Source organism: Dermochelys coriacea, chromosome 6, assembly GCF_009764565.3.
Source record: "Dermochelys coriacea isolate rDerCor1 chromosome 6, rDerCor1.pri.v4, whole genome shotgun sequence".
In the NCBI taxonomy this organism is placed as follows: domain Eukaryota; kingdom Metazoa; phylum Chordata; order Testudines; family Dermochelyidae; genus Dermochelys; species Dermochelys coriacea.
The window spans coordinates 95,277,716-95,295,564 of record NC_050073.1 but is presented as its reverse complement, the minus strand read 5'-3'; the positions used below and the strand labels follow the sequence as shown (position 1 = coordinate 95,295,564).

Genomic DNA, 17,849 nt, shown 5'->3' with positions numbered 1-17,849 from the left:
TCCTTGGTTTTTCCCTTTTCTAAGTGCTCCCTCCCTTCCTGTCTTACCTTTTAACCATTCTTTCTTCCCTTTTAACTATTCTTTCATCCTTAAAAACTCAGTCCTTCCTTGCCATTCCCCTCCCTCCCACTTCTACCTCACCAAGCCATAAAAAATAGATAATGAAAGAAAGGAACACAAACTGACACTCCCGCCCACAAAACCTCCTCCAAGATGTGTGCAGAACCACACAATGTAATTTGTGATCTTCTACTTTGTCCCCTCTTTGTTTTTAGTCTGTTTAGTTTGCAAGTTCTTAGGGCAGGAACTATAACTCCATGTGTTTTGTACAGTGTCTAGCTCATTGTGAAAAGAAAAGGAGTACTTGTGGCACCTTAGACTAACAAATTTATTAGAGCATAAGCTTTCGTGAGCTACAGCTCACTTCATCGGATGCATTCGGTGGAAAAAACAGAGGAGAGATTTATATACACACACAGAGAACATGAAACAATGGGTTTATCATACACACTGTAAGGAGAGCCTGATAGGAGATTGTTGTCATGGTAATAGAGTCCTCCACAGTTGGCCTCTTTTGACTGATACAGGTTTCTGTTGTAACCACTGCCGTCAAACATAGCTGCAAAGGGAGGTGTTTGTGGCATACTTCCTCATCGCCACTGGCTATTCGTTGTGCCAACAAACACCTCCCTTTGCAGCTATGTTTGACGGCAGTGGTTACAACAGAAACCTGTATCAGTCAAAAGAGGACAACTGTGGAGGACTCTATTACCATGACAACAATCTCCTATCAGGGTCTCTGGAAGCCCTCATCCAGCACTTAGTACCCAATGTAGATTACTATCCTGATAGAACATACATATTCACCTTCCTGCTCAGTTCGCGGCTGTTCATGCACCCATATGAGCTAATGGCCAAGGTTTGCCATTTGTGCATGGAGCATCAGAGACTAAGCGAGCCTGGGACTGACAAGAGCCGGATACGAAAAATTGCACCCAAAATCCTGCAGCTGTTGACTGAGTGGACAGAGACGTTTCCATATGATTTTCGAGATGAAAGAAGGATGAGAAACGTAAAGGAGTTGGCACAACTGTAAGGAGAGTGATCACTTAAGATAAGCCATCACCAGCAGCGGGGGGGGGGGAAGGAGGAAAACCTTTCATGGTGACAAGAAAGGTAGGCTAATTCCAGCAGTTAACAAGAATATCAGAGGAACAGTGGGGGGTGGGGTGGGGGGGAGAAATAACATGGGGAAATAGTTTTACTTTGTGTAATGACTCATCCATTCCCAGTCTCTATTCAAGACTAAGTTAATTGTACCCAGTTTGCAAATTAATTCCAATTCAGCAGTCTCTCGTTGGAGTCTGTGTTTCTGAAGCTTTTTTGTTGAAGGATAGCCACTCTTAGGTCTGTGATCGAGTGACCAGAGAGATTGAAGTGTTCTCCAACTGGTTTTTGAATGTTATAATTCTTGACGTCTGATTTGTGTCCATTCATTCTTTTACGTAGAGACTGTCCAGTTTGACCAATGTACATGGCAGAGGGGCATTGCTGGCACATGATGGCATATATCACATTGGTAGATGCGCAGGTGAACGAGCCTCTGATAGCGTGGCTGATGTGATTAGGCCCTATGATGGTATCCCCTGAATAGATATGTGGACAGAGTTGGCAACGGGCTTTGTTGCAAGGATAGGTTCCTGGGTTAGTGGTTCTGTTGTGTGGTGTGTGGTTGCTGGTGAGTATTTGCTTCAGATTGGGGGGCTGTCGGTAAGCAAGGACTGGCCTGTCTCCCAAGATCTGTGAGAGTGATGGGTCGTCCTTCAGGATAGGTTGTAGATCCTTGATGATGCGTTGGAGAGGTTTTAGTTGGGGCCTGAAGGTGATGGCTAGTGGCGTTCTGTTATTTTCTTTGTTGGACCTGTCCTGTAGTAGGTGACTTCTGGGTACTCTTCTGGCTCTGTCAATCTGTTTCTTCACTTCAGCAGGTGGGTATTGTAGTTGTAGGAATGCATGATAGAGATCTTGTAGGTGTTTGTCTCTGTCTGAGGGGTTGGAGCAAATGCGGTTATATCGTAGAGCTTGGCTGTAGACAATGGATCGAGTGGTATGATCTGGATGAAAGCTAGAGGCATGTAGGTAGGAATAGCGGTCAGTAGGTTTCCGATATAGGGTGGTATTTATGTGACCATCGCTCATTACCACCGTAATGTCCATGAAGTGGATCTCTTGTGTGGACTGGTCCAGGCTGAGGTTGATGGTGGGATGGAAATTGTTGAAATCATAGTGGAATTCCTCAAGAGCTTCTTTTCCATGGATCCAGATGATGAAGATGTCATCAATGTAGCGCAAGTAGAGTAGGGGCATTAGACTCGAGGAATATTTCCAACACACCTCTGACCAACATATTAACCCACAGAGACCTTCCTGCCAACACTACAAAAAGAAGGATTCTGGATGGACTCCTCCTGAAGGTCGAAACAGCAGCCTGGATTTCTACATAGAGTGCTTCCGCCGACGAGCATGAGCTGAAATTGTGGAAAAGCAGCATCGCTTACCCCATAACCTCAGCCATGCAGAACACAGTGCCATCCACAGCCTCAGAAACAACTCTGACATCATAATCAAAAAGGCTGACAAAGGAGGTGCTGTCGTCATCATGAATAGGTCGGAGTATGAACAAGAGGCTACTAGGCAGCTCTCCAACACCACTTTCTACAAGCCATTACCCTCTGATCCCACTGAGAGTTACCAAAAGAAACTACAGCATTTGCTCAAGAAACTCCCTGAAAAAGCACAAGAACGACACAGAGACACAAGCACAGACACACCTCTAGAACCCCGACCTGGGGTATTCTATCTGCTACCCAAGATCCATAAACCTGGAAATCCTGGACGCCCCATCATCTCAGGCATTGGCATCCTGACAGCAGGATTGTCTGGCTATGTAGACTCCCTCCTCAGGCCCTTCGTTACCAGCACTCCCAGCTATCTTCAAGACACCACTGACTTCCTGAGGAAACTACAGTCCATTGGTGATCTTCCTAAAAACACCATCCTAGCCACTATGGATGTAGAAGCCCTCTACACCAACATTCCACACAAAGATGGACTACAAGCCGTCAGGAACAATATCCCCGATACTGTCACGGCTAACCTGGTGGCTGAACTTTGTGACTTTATCCTCACCCATAACTATTTCACATTTGGTGACAATGTATACCTTCAAATCAGCGGCACTGCGATGGGTACCCGCATGGCCCCACAGTATGCCAACATTTTTATGGCTGACTTAGAACAACGCTTCCTCAGCTCTCGTCCCCTAATGCCCCTACTCTACTTGCGCTACATTGATGACATCTTCATCATCTGGACCCATGGAAAAGAAGCTCTTGAGGAATTCCACCATGATTTCAACAATTTCCATCCCACCATCAACCTCAGCCTGGACCAGTCAACACAAGAGATCCACTTCCTGGACATTACGGTGCTACTAAGCGATGGTCACATAAACACCACCCTATATCGGAAACCTACTGACCGCTATTCCTACCTACATGCCTCTAGCTTTCATCCAGATCATACCACTCGATCCATTGTCTACAGCCAAGCTCTACGATATAACCGCATTTGCTCCAACCCCTCAGACAGAGACAAACACCTACAAGATCTCTATCATGCATTCCTACAACTACAATACCCACCTGCTGAAGTGAAGAAACAGATTGACAGATCCAGAAGAGTACCCAGAAGTCACCTACTACAGGACAGGCCCAACAAAGAAAATAACAGAACGCCACTAGCCATCACCTTCAGCCCCCAACTAAAACCTCTCCAACGCATCATCAAGGATCTACAACCTATCCTGAAGGACGACCCATCACTCTCACAGATCTTGGGAGACAGGCCAGTCCTTGCTTACAGACAGCCCCCCAGTCTGAAGCAAATACTCACCAGCAACCACGCACCACACAACAGAACCATTAACCCAGGAACCTATCCTTGCAACAAAGCCCGTTGCCAACTCTGTCCACATATCTATTCAGGGGATACCATCATAGGGCCTAATCACATCAGCCACGCTATCAGAGGGTCGTTCACCTGCGCATCTACCAATGTGATATATGCCATCATGTGCCAGCAATGCCCCTCTGCCATGTACATTGGCTAAACTGGACAGTCTCTACGTAAAAGAATGAATGGACACAAATCAGACGTCAAGAATTATAACATTCAAAAACCAGTTGGAGAACACTTCAATCTCTCTGGTCACTCGATCACAGACCTAAGAGTGGCTATCCTTCAACAAAAAAGCTTCAGAAACACAGACTCCGAGAGACTGCTGAATTGGAATTAATTTGCAAACTGGGTACAATTAACTTAGTCTTGAATAGAGACTGGGAATGGATGAGTCATTACACAAAGTAAAACTATTTCCCCATGTTATTTCTCCCCCCCACTGTTCCTCTGATATTCTTGTTAACTGCTGGAATTAGCCTACCTTTCTTGTCACCATGAAAGGTTTTCCTCCTTTCCTCTCCCCCCCCCCCCTTGCTGGTGATGGCTTATCTTAAGTGATCACTCTCCTTACAGTGTGTATGATAAACCCATTATTTCATGTTCTCTGTGTGTGTCTATAAATCTCTCCTCTGTTTTTTCCACCAAATGCGTCCGATGAAATGAGCTGTAACTCACAAAAGCTTATGCTCAAATAAATTTGTTAGTCTCTAAGGTGCCACAAGTACTCCTTTTCTTTTTGCGAATACAGACTAACACGGCTGCTACTCTGAAACCTAGCTCATTGTGAGTGCAACTGTAATAAAAACAAAATAATTTCTTCTTCGTTTTAGCCACTATCTCCCCCCCCGTTTTCCCTATTTTTAGTTTGCTTTTATTTTTTTTAATTGATTGTGCTTCATTAACTTCTTCCCTAGAGTCACTACCAGCAGCTGCAAGTAGCTCTTTACACAGGGAAAAGCAGCAATGAGAAACTGATTGGCATGCTAGTTTTACTGCTTAACAGCTGCTACAGCTGACCCTGCAGAAACTAAATACTGTAGGATTAGTCTCTTTATCTAGACATGTATATAGCCCTCATCATTGTCCCTCCAAATCAAGATTTCTAGCATGGAGCTGGATGCAGAAAGAGACCTAGTAGAATTGCACAACCCTAGTCAATTTCCTTTAAGAACTTTATAATTGTATATAATTTCTTTGTCTCTTCCCTTCCGCCACCTTTGTTACACTAACATCTACACTAACAACTAACTAATTAGGTTCTTCAGTTGATAGGCTTATATTCATAGGCAGCTTTTAAACTCCCACCTTGTGTCATCCTCAAAGGTTTTTAGGCACCTAACTCCTAATTATTGCAATGTGACCTTTAAATATCTTTGAGGTTTTGAGTCTTGCTCTTTACATGTTTCAGAGTAGCAGTCATGTTAGTCTGTATCCGCAAAAAGAAAAGGAGTACTTGTGGCACCTTGGAGACTAACAAATTTATTTGAACATAAGCTTCCGTGAGCTTGAGCTGTGCTCACGAAAGCTTATGCTCAAATAAATTTGTTAGTCTCTAAGGTGCCACAAGTACTCTTCTTTTTGCTCTTTACATGGTATATGTTTTTGAGACATTTGTGAACCTACCCTGCTTTTTCCTTCTACTGTGTTTGTAATTAGTTTGCTTTCACTGAGAGAGACTCTCACTTTAGTTTTAAACTGAGATGTTCTTTACTCATTGGAAATGTTCAACAGAATACTGTCTTATTCAGCAAGTACCTTTGTTTAGTTATTATAAAATATAGCTAGAACAAGGTGGGTAAGGAAATATATTTTATTGGGCCAACTTCTGTGGGGCTCGAAAGCTTGTGTCTTTCACCAACAGAAGTTGGTCCAGTAAAAGACAGTACCTCACCCACTTCGTGTGTCTCTCATCCTGAGACCAACACATGGCTACAACAATCCTCCAAACAATATAGATAGAACCTAATTCCTTTCAGAACTTAATACTGACATTTATATCCTGATAAGCCTGGTAGAGGCATTTTTCCATGACGTCTTTTGCTCCCAATGTGGTCCTTCGTTATTGGGTTTCCATTCATTCATTCTTGCACAGAGTCCCATTCTCTGAGCTTTGGCATTTAGCAGTGTTTTTTGTTTCTGTTACTGCCTGTTAGCTCTTGGATGTAATGATTTTTCACTAACACACCACATGTGCCCATGTTATGTTTCCGTTTTTTTTCACTGTGAGAAATTCTTTAGGTCTATTATTTTTGTTAGCAGCCAAATTTATAAACTGTAGGATTGAGACATTTGCTTTTTCTAGTAAATAAGTGTTTAAAAGATTATGGTGGAATGGTTCTTAACACAAAAATCCCCCTGAATTTGTACTAATATTTTCCTCTAACAGTAAGTGAATACTGCAAAATTAAAGATTCAGGCCCTGATTTTCCAAAGGCCCTTAACTCTGCCTCTAAGACTTGACCACATTTTTGCATCTGAAATTTGTTGTAGGCTTTTTTTTTTTTTCTGGTTTGACATTTAAGAACCTGCTCTCCTCTTCCCCTCCTCCCCCCGCAGTCTAATGCTTGTGCATCTAAATGCTATAAAATGCACCCATAAAATTGTGCTCTCTGCGGCCACTTCTGAAAACTGGGCCTATAAACTATGTAGTCGGATGCACATAATCATTTTGATGTGTGCGATATCCCATTTTGGTATTTTTTTCTGTCTTTTATTCATACTATTAGAGACTTTAATTCTATTGAGGACTGTAAACTGCCCAAAATTGTCCGTCACACTGTGACCTAGCCTTGGAGAGAACAATATTTGTCATTCTTGTGGCCGTTTCAGAAACTTGTATCTGGAATGAAGTCAGACTGGTGTCCTGTCCTAGGAAAGAATGTGGCTCTACCACTGCAATCTCTTACACTGTGGTTAGCAAAGAGAAAGGGCTATGCATTGTCTTCTGTTTGCAAAAAGGAGTCGGTCGTCCCCTTTATTAAGCTTAACCCCTGTGAAGACTACATCGTCATCTGTTTTGTGGATGTTACAATTTTTCAAATTTTTTTGCAGGGTATGAAAAAGAATAGAACTGATGCAAAAAAAATAGGGCCTCTGAAGCTAGCTGCCCTAAATGGACTAACCTTGTCTCGAATGCCTTTGCCAGATGAGGGTAAAGAAGAGCCTACCAGAGCAACAAATGATGAACGGGTATGTTAAAGTTTTCTAGAGTATTTGGTTTCTCTTAGCCGGGCAATCTTAAAAATTAACTGCATCGTCGTCGTGTGTTGTGCTAATTACTATAATGTCTCACCCTCAAAATAATTCAGACATAGAAGGTGACAGCAAATCAGTGAAAGAGACTTCTAATTATTGGTTAGTGGTTGGTAAAAAGTGCCTTATGAGACTAAGGATGAAAGGGTTTTTTTTTTTTTTTTTTTTAAGATGTGTAAAATTCACCTATCATCCAGTTTCTGGGCATATGGGCAGTAATTAAAATAGTATTCAGAGTTTTTTAAATTAGAAAGTTTCCCTTAATTTCCCACTGAGTTTTATCCCTGTCTAGAGTGTGTGCTCTTCATGGTAGAGGCTGTGACTTTCTCTGTGACTTATTACTGTTGGTGCTTAACAAATAATAATAAAAAAAGTAACAAGTATCCTAGTTAGAATTCATCCAGGGTTTAGGTCTTTGCAGATCACATTGATATTTCTCCTCAGTAAAACCCTGGAAAAAAAAGATGGATCTTACACAATGCCATGAAGATCAACACATTTATACCGTCTGAAACCTGTGGGGAGAAGTAGGCTCCAAAGTTGAGGATCATGCAACTGAGAATGACTTGATTCCAGCTTCTAGCTGTTTAGGGTGGGAGGGATAGTTCAGTGGTTTGAACATTGGCCTGTTAAACCTAGGGTTGTGAGTTCAATCCTTGATAGGGATCTGGGCCAAAAATTGGGGATTGGTTCTGCTTTGAGCAGGGGGTTGGACTAGATGACCTCCTGAGGTCCCTTTCAACCCTTATATTCTATGATATGCAGCATAAGCAAGGTCACTCTGGCTAATCTAAGTGTTGTGAGAGGATATGGGATGAAAATAGGCAGAATCCAAACAATATTGTTCAATAGAGCCCTATATAATCACCCTGAATTATACCCAGGAGCATAGAGGAAGCCAGTGTAGTCCTTGGAGAAGCAGTATAAAGTGCATGCTTCAGCCAACACTTAAGGACCTGATTCTGTGCATAACACAGCACGCTCAGCTTCATCTCCACTTTAACTCAATTCACTGGGAAGGTCACTGAACACCTTGCAAGACTGAGTCCTTAGTGAGAAATCACATTCTGCACCAACTACAAACTTCCAAATGGCTTCCTATGTCAAGCACATAGCAGTAATCCGTGCTGGGGATCTCAAAGGCTTGGATAACTGAGTATGGTCCACACACTGGAGAGAGGTGTTGTAGTTTTCTGGACAAATGTAGATAGAAAATGGCATTTTTAGCCATAGGCGCACCATAGGAGTCTAGCAGATGCTGGGGACCTAAAATAACACATTGTCACTGAAGTTACCAAACAGACACAGCCATTAATGATGGCAGGTTTCCCCATATTTCACATGCTCCCTCTTACCTATCTGCATCATTTTTTGGGGGGGAGAGGGGGGTCTGACTTGAGCTTCAGTGAGCACACTTTATCCACACCCCAGTTTTTCCCAAGCACTTGGGGGAAAACAGGGAATCTGCACTGATAGGGTAGATGAAAAGGAGTCAGAGATGTGTGTCCACATTCCTGCATTGTCTTTCCCAGCAGCCCTGTATGCAGTGCATGTTGAATAGGAGGGTGACAAAATAGAACCTTGCAGACCTGTATGCAGTAGAATCAATATGGCAGAGGCGCAATTGCCCAGTACCGCCCACAGGAATCTGTTAGAAGAAAGAATCAAGTCATTCTTGAAGCAAATAGTTAAAGCTTTAAAAAACAGATATTGTTGCCACTTATTGTGCGTGATGCTGCACAAACAAGAAGTTTACCATTTAAATAGGGCACTGACAAAACCATTCAGACCTATGTAATAGGAGAAAATCCAGTTTCAGAGGACTTCAGATATTTTTGGAGGACCAAGAAGTTTGTTCAACAACTGCTTCTGAAGCTCAGATTCATGCTATTGTGCCCTTGCTCTTCAATTTCATAGTAGAAAACTTGACCAAGAAGAAAGTCAGAAACTTCCCTGTGGGTGTGCTGATGTATGAATTGTTGTGGAGATTTTACACTTTTTCTCTACCATCTGGTAACAGCAACTGTTAGAGACAGGATACCAGACTAGATGGTTGATTTGTCTCGTACTGTGTGGCTGTTCTGATGTTACTGTGAGAGTCTGGTTCATGTGACACACACAGTTCTCTAGCTTAAATCTTGTTCTGTTTTCTCCATTCCCCTCCCTCCCCCCCAAAATGCTGAAATTCCAAAAGTCTCTTATGATTAGAAAGTATTTGGCCGGGGGGGGGGGATTGTTTTTCAGGTCTTGTTAAATAAAAATAAAACAATTAATGAAACATAAATGAAAAATAATATAGAAAATAGTGAAAAATAGAATTACTATGGTATGAGGAATTTGTGCTTATACCTCATCTGTAGTAGGAGTTTGTTGGAAGGATTTGCTGCCATCTTCAACATTTATCATCTGCAGGGTGATAAAACAGAGTATTTGCAAAATGTGCTGAATTTATTTATTTAACAAACACTGTTTTGAATCTGGGGAGCTTTTCTCTTCCATTTGAACAACAAAGCTGACCAGATAATAGAGTTGGAAGATACCTCTCAAATTAGTTACTGTAACCTGCTACAGCAAGCAGGAAGGACTGTACACATCCCCGTCCAAACTTATCTATCCTTGCCTCAAATACCTATAGAGACTCTGTCCTAATTTCCTTGTTTGACAAAATGTTTCCATGTCTAATTGGATTGTCTATATAGAAATCAAGGAATAATTTTTCAATGTTATTTACTATCTCCATCTCCTAGTGCCATATCCTTACTTTCTTCATCCATGTTCACTTAGACAGAACTCCCATTAACATAAATTAGTTTAATCTGAGTAAAGACCCCAAGATCTGGCCACTCCTGAATTACTGTGATTGTAAAAACAGTGGTAGTTGTAGAGGGCTTTTAAAAAATTAAGTGAGAAATTTGTGATTTTTTTTTTTTTAAATTAAATTCTTTTCACTGAAGTGTTAAGAATAAAATTGAGTTGGGATATGGCATTTTATGATCATCTTATTCTATCTTTTAGTGTAAAATTCTCGAACAACGGCTGGAACAAGGAATGGTGTTTACCGAGTATGAGCGGATTCAAAAGAAAAGGCTCATAGATGGAGAGTGCTCAATAGCCCGGCTCCCTGAAAATGCAGAAAGAAACAGGTTCCAGGATGTCCTTCCCTATGATGATGCCAGAGTGGAGCTGGTCCCAACCAAAGAAAACAACACTGGCTATATCAATGCATCCCATATTAAGGTAAGATTTACACTGATGAAGAATGTTTTGCAGAAGGATTCTTCAGTCTCCTTGCAGCTAGTATCAAAAGCCTCTTTATTGTTCTGTTAAAATAATTCTGAATAGCCTAAAAATGTTGCCAGGTTAGTTGACTTGCTGGATTGACTGAGCACACTGACCTCTGCACTTTGAAATGTCAGGGCACCAGGGGTTATAAGGAGAGTCTTGGTGATGAAGATCTCAGTTGGTGTTACTAGTTTCAGAGCAGCATGACACTGCTGGGAGAGACTTTTTTCTTTCTCTTAACTGTGTAGGGGATTGCAACTGTTGTACTAAGAGAAATGTTAGAACTGATATTGAAAAACTGACTGATAAGTGAGTGTGGGTAAGTGCTTAGTCTGTCCCTCTTTCCCTTTTCATGTTGGCCTAATAGTCACTATTTTAAGGAAGAGACATTTTTCTTAGGTCTTATCTACATGGAGATTTAGTCCGCAACACCGCAGTGTGTAAAACTACAGCACTGTAGCCTGCCACACACTAAGCAACTGTGTGGACTCTGTTACTGCGCACTAAAAGTTCTGTAGTGCACTTTGACATACCGCTGTTTGAAACGGCAGAACATCACAGCACACAATGAAACCTTTAGAGCATAGTAACAGGGTCTACACAGCCACTTAGTGAGTGACAGGCTAGAGGGCTGTCCATTCAAACCCTGCCTTACCATGCATTAAGTCTCGGTGTAGACAAGCCCTTAGGCCTTAAGAGAGACTTCATGGTCAGATATCTGAGGTGTCTGCCATATACTTTTCATTCAGTTGCTTTCTCTTTTTAATTTGTCATACATTAATAGAAGGTAAATCAATGCTTTGGGGATGTGACATGCTGGGCAATAATCTTTAATCCATGATGGGGTCCTTTGAGATCAAAGATGGTATATATGTATCAGGTATTGTAATTGCCCAGTCTGACTCCGTTCTCAGCAGAGAGAGACAGAGACACACACTCACCTAAAGAACTGAAATTAAGGGCCCTATTGTTCCCTCTCCTTCTGTGGATTTGGGAGCACAGACAGTGGGAATGCTAGCTTCTTGCTGGAACTTTCCTGGCTGGTCACAGGGAATGGATGGAGCCCGGTGGGAAACTGTTCTTCACAGTATAATCCCTCCCCCCCCGCCCAAGCCTCTTTCCTCAAAGATTATAAGGAACCTCTTGCAAGGTGAACTTCATAGACTTTCCAGGGGCCAGGGCCCTTTGCCCTTTTCCAGTGGGTGTTGCCACAGGGAGGTGGGTTATAGTCCTAAATGATTTAATGCTTCTAAAGAGAGTTAAGATCTCCTTCTTATCTGTAGGCAGCTCTAAACAAGGTTATATGTTTCTTAATGGCCTTTTGCTGCCTGGCACAGTATCAAACAGTTTCCATACTTGATAACAAGCTATAAGTCAGCATTTTGACTTTCTTGAATCAAAATTGGAAGGAAAAACATTCTGACTAGTGTAGACTCATTTTAATGCTGTAATAATGGCATTGAAATGGCTAGAAAATATCTTTAAAGCCTAATTTGTCTAAATACACAGAATTCACCCAGTATGAAAGAATGTTGATGTAGCCTCAGTTGTCCAGTATAGTTGTTTTTTAAAATACTACGTGATTCTAGTTTTTCTCCTCTAAATGTTCATTTAACTTTTTTAAAGGACCATATAAATGATGACTACAACACAACAGGGTGCAAATACTAGGTGGAGTCAGATTTATATGGTTTACAAATGGCCTCATTTGATTCCCAAATGTTACTTTCAACTCCAAACTTTAAAGTCACTCACTTTGCAAACAACTTTCTTGGTAAGCAGTAATTAACCTTCTCCTTTTGCATTTTTTTGCAGGTCTCTGTCAGTGGCATTGAGTGGGACTATATTGCTACACAGGGCCCTTTGCAGAATACCTGTCAGGATTTCTGGCAGATGGTGTGGGAACAAGGGATTGCCATTATAGCAATGGTGACTGCAGAAGAGGTGGGTCCTTAGGCCAGGTCTACTTTAGAAATATTTCTTAATATAGTAATGTTAGTTAGGATCGTGATCCTGTGTGATATTTTTATATTAGCAAAAAAATCCTTTTGACAATATAGTTTTTCATTCAGGGAACTGGTAGAAGTTTTGCTGGTATAAACTGGTCTCCACTTGGGGGATTTCCTGAGATAGTTGTACTGGCCAATCATTCTAGTGTAGACTCAGCCTTAGAAATGGTTTCCTCGTTTACTGAGTCTAAGTGTTTGGAGAAGCCCTTTAGCGATACATTGTGGGGTAGAAATGTTGGGATTGTTACAGCAAGTTCAATTTGTGTGTGTGTGTGTGTGTGTGTGTGTGTGTGTGTGTGTTCATGTCTTATGTTTACAATGCTTTGCTTCCAAGGAGGGTGGGCGAGAAAAGAGCTTCAGGTACTGGCCCCGACTTGGCTCAAGGCACAACACTGTCACCTATGGAAGATTTAAGATTACTACACGATTCCGGACAGACTCTGGCTGCTATGCAACTACAGGCTTGAAGATCAAACACCTTCTCACAGGGCAGGAGAGAACAGTTTGGCATCTGCAGTACACTGACTGGCCAGAGCACGGGTGCCCAGATGATCCCAAGGGATTTCTGTGTAAGTTGTGTTAATCCCCTCCATTAGCCACACCACCTCCTATGGTTGTATAGCATACTGATGTTAAAGGTTTCTTCATACCAGTGATGGATGTTGGATTGCTGGGGGTTTTTTTTGTTTTTTGTTTTTTTTGTTTTGTAGAAATGTGCGTCTTTCTGCCTCTAAACTGATGTACATAATTATTAAAAACTGTATAAATTGAAACATAATTACTGTGCATGCTGTCACTTTAACAGCTCTCCAGCAAAAGAGAATTAGGCTATAACCTCCCCAAGAGCCCACCCAGGCAAACAAGTAATCCTTCCTTTTGCTTTGATGGGCTGTTAAAAATGTTTCAGTAAATCAATGATCGTTGTCAGGAATGCTCTGATGTTAGTTATAATGGTAGTGATATAATGTGTGTATTTACATCTCTTTCTTTTTCATTGGAACGGACAGCGTACTTGGAGGAGATACAATCAGTGCGGCGCCATACAAACAGCACAGCAGATCCTAAAAGCTCTAACCCTCCTGTATTGGTGCACTGCAGTGCCGGTGTAGGAAGAACGGGAGTGGTCATATTGTCAGAGATCATGATTGCCTGTTTGGAACACAATGAGGTTATCTTCTTGCCCATGTTTTAAAATAAAAGCTTTGGTATATGTACGTGGAGATTATGATCTGGGTTACCTGAGCAAGTGTTGTACTGCTATTGAGTACTTATGGTGTGGCCTATGGAAAATTCTTACTACTGAGGGTGGGAGAACCCTTACAAGCACACCACCATTAATAATGTAAAAGTGATTGCTAGTGAATCAGGTGTGCATTAAAATGTATTATTCATTCCGGAATCTTGTCCTGCAAGGTGCTGATCAATGCCTGTGTGGTGCAGGGCATCCTCACATTCTGTGGAATTCAGTGGGAGCTGAGGGTACCCAGCATCTTGCTAGTTTGGCTTTATGACCAATTTTTATAGATGCATTCTTTCAGTCTAGTCCCTGCACTTCATTAGATTTGCCTGGTTGCTGGGTGTATCTGTATTTATAATACTAGTGTTGTGTAGAAGACAGTGTGACAGTTAATAAAATATTTAGAGGAGACATTAGCCCTGTCTGGCCATCACCCAAGGTGACCAGCTATAGACTATTGCACTTGTTGCTTTTTTCATTTTTGAATGTGCCCTGAAAGATGATACTGAAACTAAGACACTTTATCTATGCTGAAGATACTTAGTATTTACACATGACACTGCTTTTCATCTTCAAAGCACTTGCCAACTATTAAATTATTAAGCTTCATTATGAGGTAGGCAAATTTAGTATTAAGCCTTTTCTACAGATAAAGAAAATGAGGCAGACAATTTGTGACTTGGTCAAGGCCACTGAGGGTTAATTGTCAGAGCTGAGATCTGAGCTCAGGAGTTACTGACTTTGTGCTTAGATCATACATCTCTCCTGTTTTGAAAGAACAAACCACAGACTTATTAATCACCAGTCGTTATAACAGTTAACTTTTCTTTTTCCAGATGCTGGATATCCCAAGAGTGCTGGACATGCTGAGGCAGCAGAGGATGATGATGGTGCAGACTCTCTGTCAATACACTTTCGTCTATGGAGTTCTCATTCAGTTCCTTAAAAGTTCTAGGCTTATATGACGCCCCACCACTTTCTATGGGATTCATTCACCTCAAGAGTTTATAAAAGGAGAATTGCAGTTGTCCAGGCAGACTTGACTTTCTGGTGTTTTCCTCAATAGATGTCTCATGCAGAGTTACCTTTTTGGCATGGTGTGGAGATATTTAAATGCAAGTGCAAGGTATCAACCTTTGCAAAGCAAGATATTGACTGGACTAACTTCTTTCTGTGTCCAGCTATGTCAGGAAGGTTCTAACATAAAACAACTGTGCTCTTCTGATGTACCTGCCCACCTTCCTGAGATTGTGTTACTCTAGGTAAATCAACTGTCAACTTTACCAGAAGTACACTGGGTAATTTTGGAAATCACTACGGTTTTTTAGTCTAAGTTGCTTTTTAAAAAACAGAGCATTAGCTCTGAGCATGGAAAAAAATATCTGTATAGTTGCATAGCAAGGGGCATGACTGCCTCATTGGAATGTCAAGGTCTTAAGTAGTCTCACTCTACTTTCCATTTTGTATTTAAAACAATAGACTTGGTTTCTTCTGGTTCATTTAGCAGAACCAGCAGCTGCTAGAAACCTAAAAACATCAGGACAGTTATTTTTCTATTCAGCAAATTTAATTTTTTTAGTCTTCAAAGAGCTATACATTTATAAAACAGCACAATTTTTCAGAGAAGAGCAGAAATGAAGACACTCAAATTCCCTTTTCAAGGTTTGTACAAAAGGGAAAAGTACAAGAGGAAACTGTTGGTACCTGCAGAGTTCCAGGTAGTAGAATCGGCAAGAGAAAAGTCTTGTTACCTGCAGAGTGCTAGGTAATAAGATAGGCAAGTAGAAGGCATTGTTGCCTACACATTTCTAGGTGGCATAAATGGTAAGAGAGAGGCACAGTTACCTACAGAGTTGTAGGTAATAATCAGCAAGGGGAAGATGTTGTTATTGTCAACGGTTTTAGGTAAAAGTAAATGAACAAGAGAAGGTCAGTTACCTACAGGGTTCTAGGTAACAAAATGGACAAGAGGAGGTATATATTCAGTATTATTCATATATTTAGAGGACAGTTTGATTTTACTGGTTGAAATCGAAGTGGATGCAAATGATGTTTTAAGCACTTTTTTTTGCTCTCTTATTTATATATCTAAGCATATAAACTGTAATCGTATATCATTTAAGAGATTAAAGTACCATTACTAACCTAACTGTTAATTTAGGAAGAGCCTTTGGAAATGATGAAATGAGAAATAACAGAACTTAAAAGTAGGAAGTTGGCATAGTGGTGAATGGGTAATGAGTATGTGCAAATGATGGTGCAAGTGTGACAGCTGTGATTTTTGGTTGCACGTGGTTAGTGCAAAGACTTCAGTATTAATTTTTACTCTCTCTAGAAAAGCTTAAAAAATCTTAATTTACATAGAATTCCTAAGCTTATTTTGTGAATCAGCAGAAAGGTTTTCATTAGCCTTGTATGGTATTGTTGAGTTAAGGGTGTTTGATATACAGGAGGCCATCTGAGAATGATAGCAACACTCAAACGATGATGATGTTGGAGATGTGGGTATTTTAGTGACCTCCTTTGCTGAAAAAGAAGCAACATAGTCACTGGATGGGGCATGAAACTGGAAGTCAAGAGACATGAGGGTCTGTTCCCTGTTCTGCCACTAACTCACTGTGTGACCTAAGTCAGATCACTTCACCTCTCTGTGCCTCAGTTTTTCTATTTGTAAAACAGGGGTAGTAATGTTTCCCCGTCGTTGTAAAGTGCTTTGAGATTTAGAGACAAACAGCTCGATTCAAGAGCTCGCTCTGTTGTTTGTAGATGTCTGGTGGTCAATTCAATCACTAAATCTATGGAGGACCAGTCAGTGAACAAACAGACAAACATTTTGTACCTCCCCCAGAGATACCTGCTCCGCAGAATGGAATGGGATTAGCATTTATTTGTTAGTCATTTTTATGACTGTCAGGATGGTGCCATTTACTTCTGATTAGTTGTGAGGAAGCTTTAAGCCCTAGTGTAAGAGATTAAAAACTCCCTTCACAAGAAAAAAATTGTGAAATTATTAATTAAAGGATAATAAAGGGTTGCTTCAGTTTCCTCTGTAATGATCTGCTCCCAAAATGATAGACAAGGTCCAAATGACAGTGTTAAAATATCACTCCTCCAAAAAATTGTATTACTTTGGGGTAGATTGCAAGAGCCATGTAGTGTGTTTTGGTGCCCCTTCCAATTAATATTGCCCTTGGTAAAAAATAAGTTTTATGTAGAGTTGCCATTGCCATTCTAAACATTGTTCTGTTATGTTTCATAAAGTGATGATCTGGTCTGTGCATCCACATCCTTTCCGAAAACCAGCTGGCTCTTTTCTGAGAACGCGATGAACTGCCTCTGATATACGCTGGATTATGATCTTGCACAATACTTTGCTTGGCACAGATAAGTGTGATACCACGCCAGTTATTACAATCACTGAGAGTTCCTTTCTTTGGTATCTTCACTATAAATAAACCCATTGGTCCACTCATCTGGCACTTTTCCCCTTTCCCAGACTGATGTAAATAGAGGGGCCAGGATAGATGCTGCTAACTCAAGATTTACCTTGAACAATTCTGCATTCAAGTTATCCTTGCCAAGAGCTTTCCCATTTTTTAAGGATTGGATGGCTTGAATGATCTCTTCCTTAGCTGGGATGTCTGTGTTAATATCAAGATCATCTTCTGTCTCCTGGATATTTGCTTTCTCTTTAGGAAGGTCCCTGTTCAGCAATTCTTTTAAATGCTCTGTCCAGCACTGTCAGAGTCCCCCCCCCCCCACACACACACTCTGAACTCTGGGGTACAGATGTGGGGACCCATATGAAAGACCCCCAAGCTTCTATTTTACCAGCTTAGGTTAAAACTTCTCTCAGGCACTAATTCCTTCAACTGATATTGCTGCCACCACCAAGTGATTTACGTAAAATATTCGGGGAAGGGTCACTTGCAATCCCTATCCCCCTAAAATATCCCCCCCAAACCCCTTCACCCCCTTTCCTGGGGAGGCTTGAGAATAAACTACCAACCAGTTGCTTTAGCAATGTGAACCAAAACAAAAGATAACCT

General features: G+C 41.2%; 1 protein-coding gene across 3 annotated transcripts in view; it reads left to right on the top strand.

The window, feature by feature from the left end:
* PTPN21 (protein tyrosine phosphatase non-receptor type 21) overlaps positions 1-14,949 on the top strand; it is a 60,790-nt gene extending 45,841 nt beyond the window's left edge. For all 3 annotated transcript variants that reach the window (XM_038407774.2, XM_038407775.2, XM_038407776.2), the window contains exons 14-19: positions 7,072-7,209; positions 10,288-10,509; positions 12,370-12,498; positions 12,898-13,132; positions 13,571-13,731; positions 14,637-14,949. In XM_038407774.2, the coding sequence (XP_038263702.1) occupies positions 7,072-7,209; positions 10,288-10,509; positions 12,370-12,498; positions 12,898-13,132; positions 13,571-13,731; positions 14,637-14,765 (1,014 nt within the window). In that variant the 3' untranslated portion in view covers positions 14,766-14,949. The remainder of the gene's footprint in view (positions 1-7,071; positions 7,210-10,287; positions 10,510-12,369; positions 12,499-12,897; positions 13,133-13,570; positions 13,732-14,636) is intronic.
* The last annotated feature ends 2,900 nt before the right edge of the window (positions 14,950-17,849 follow it).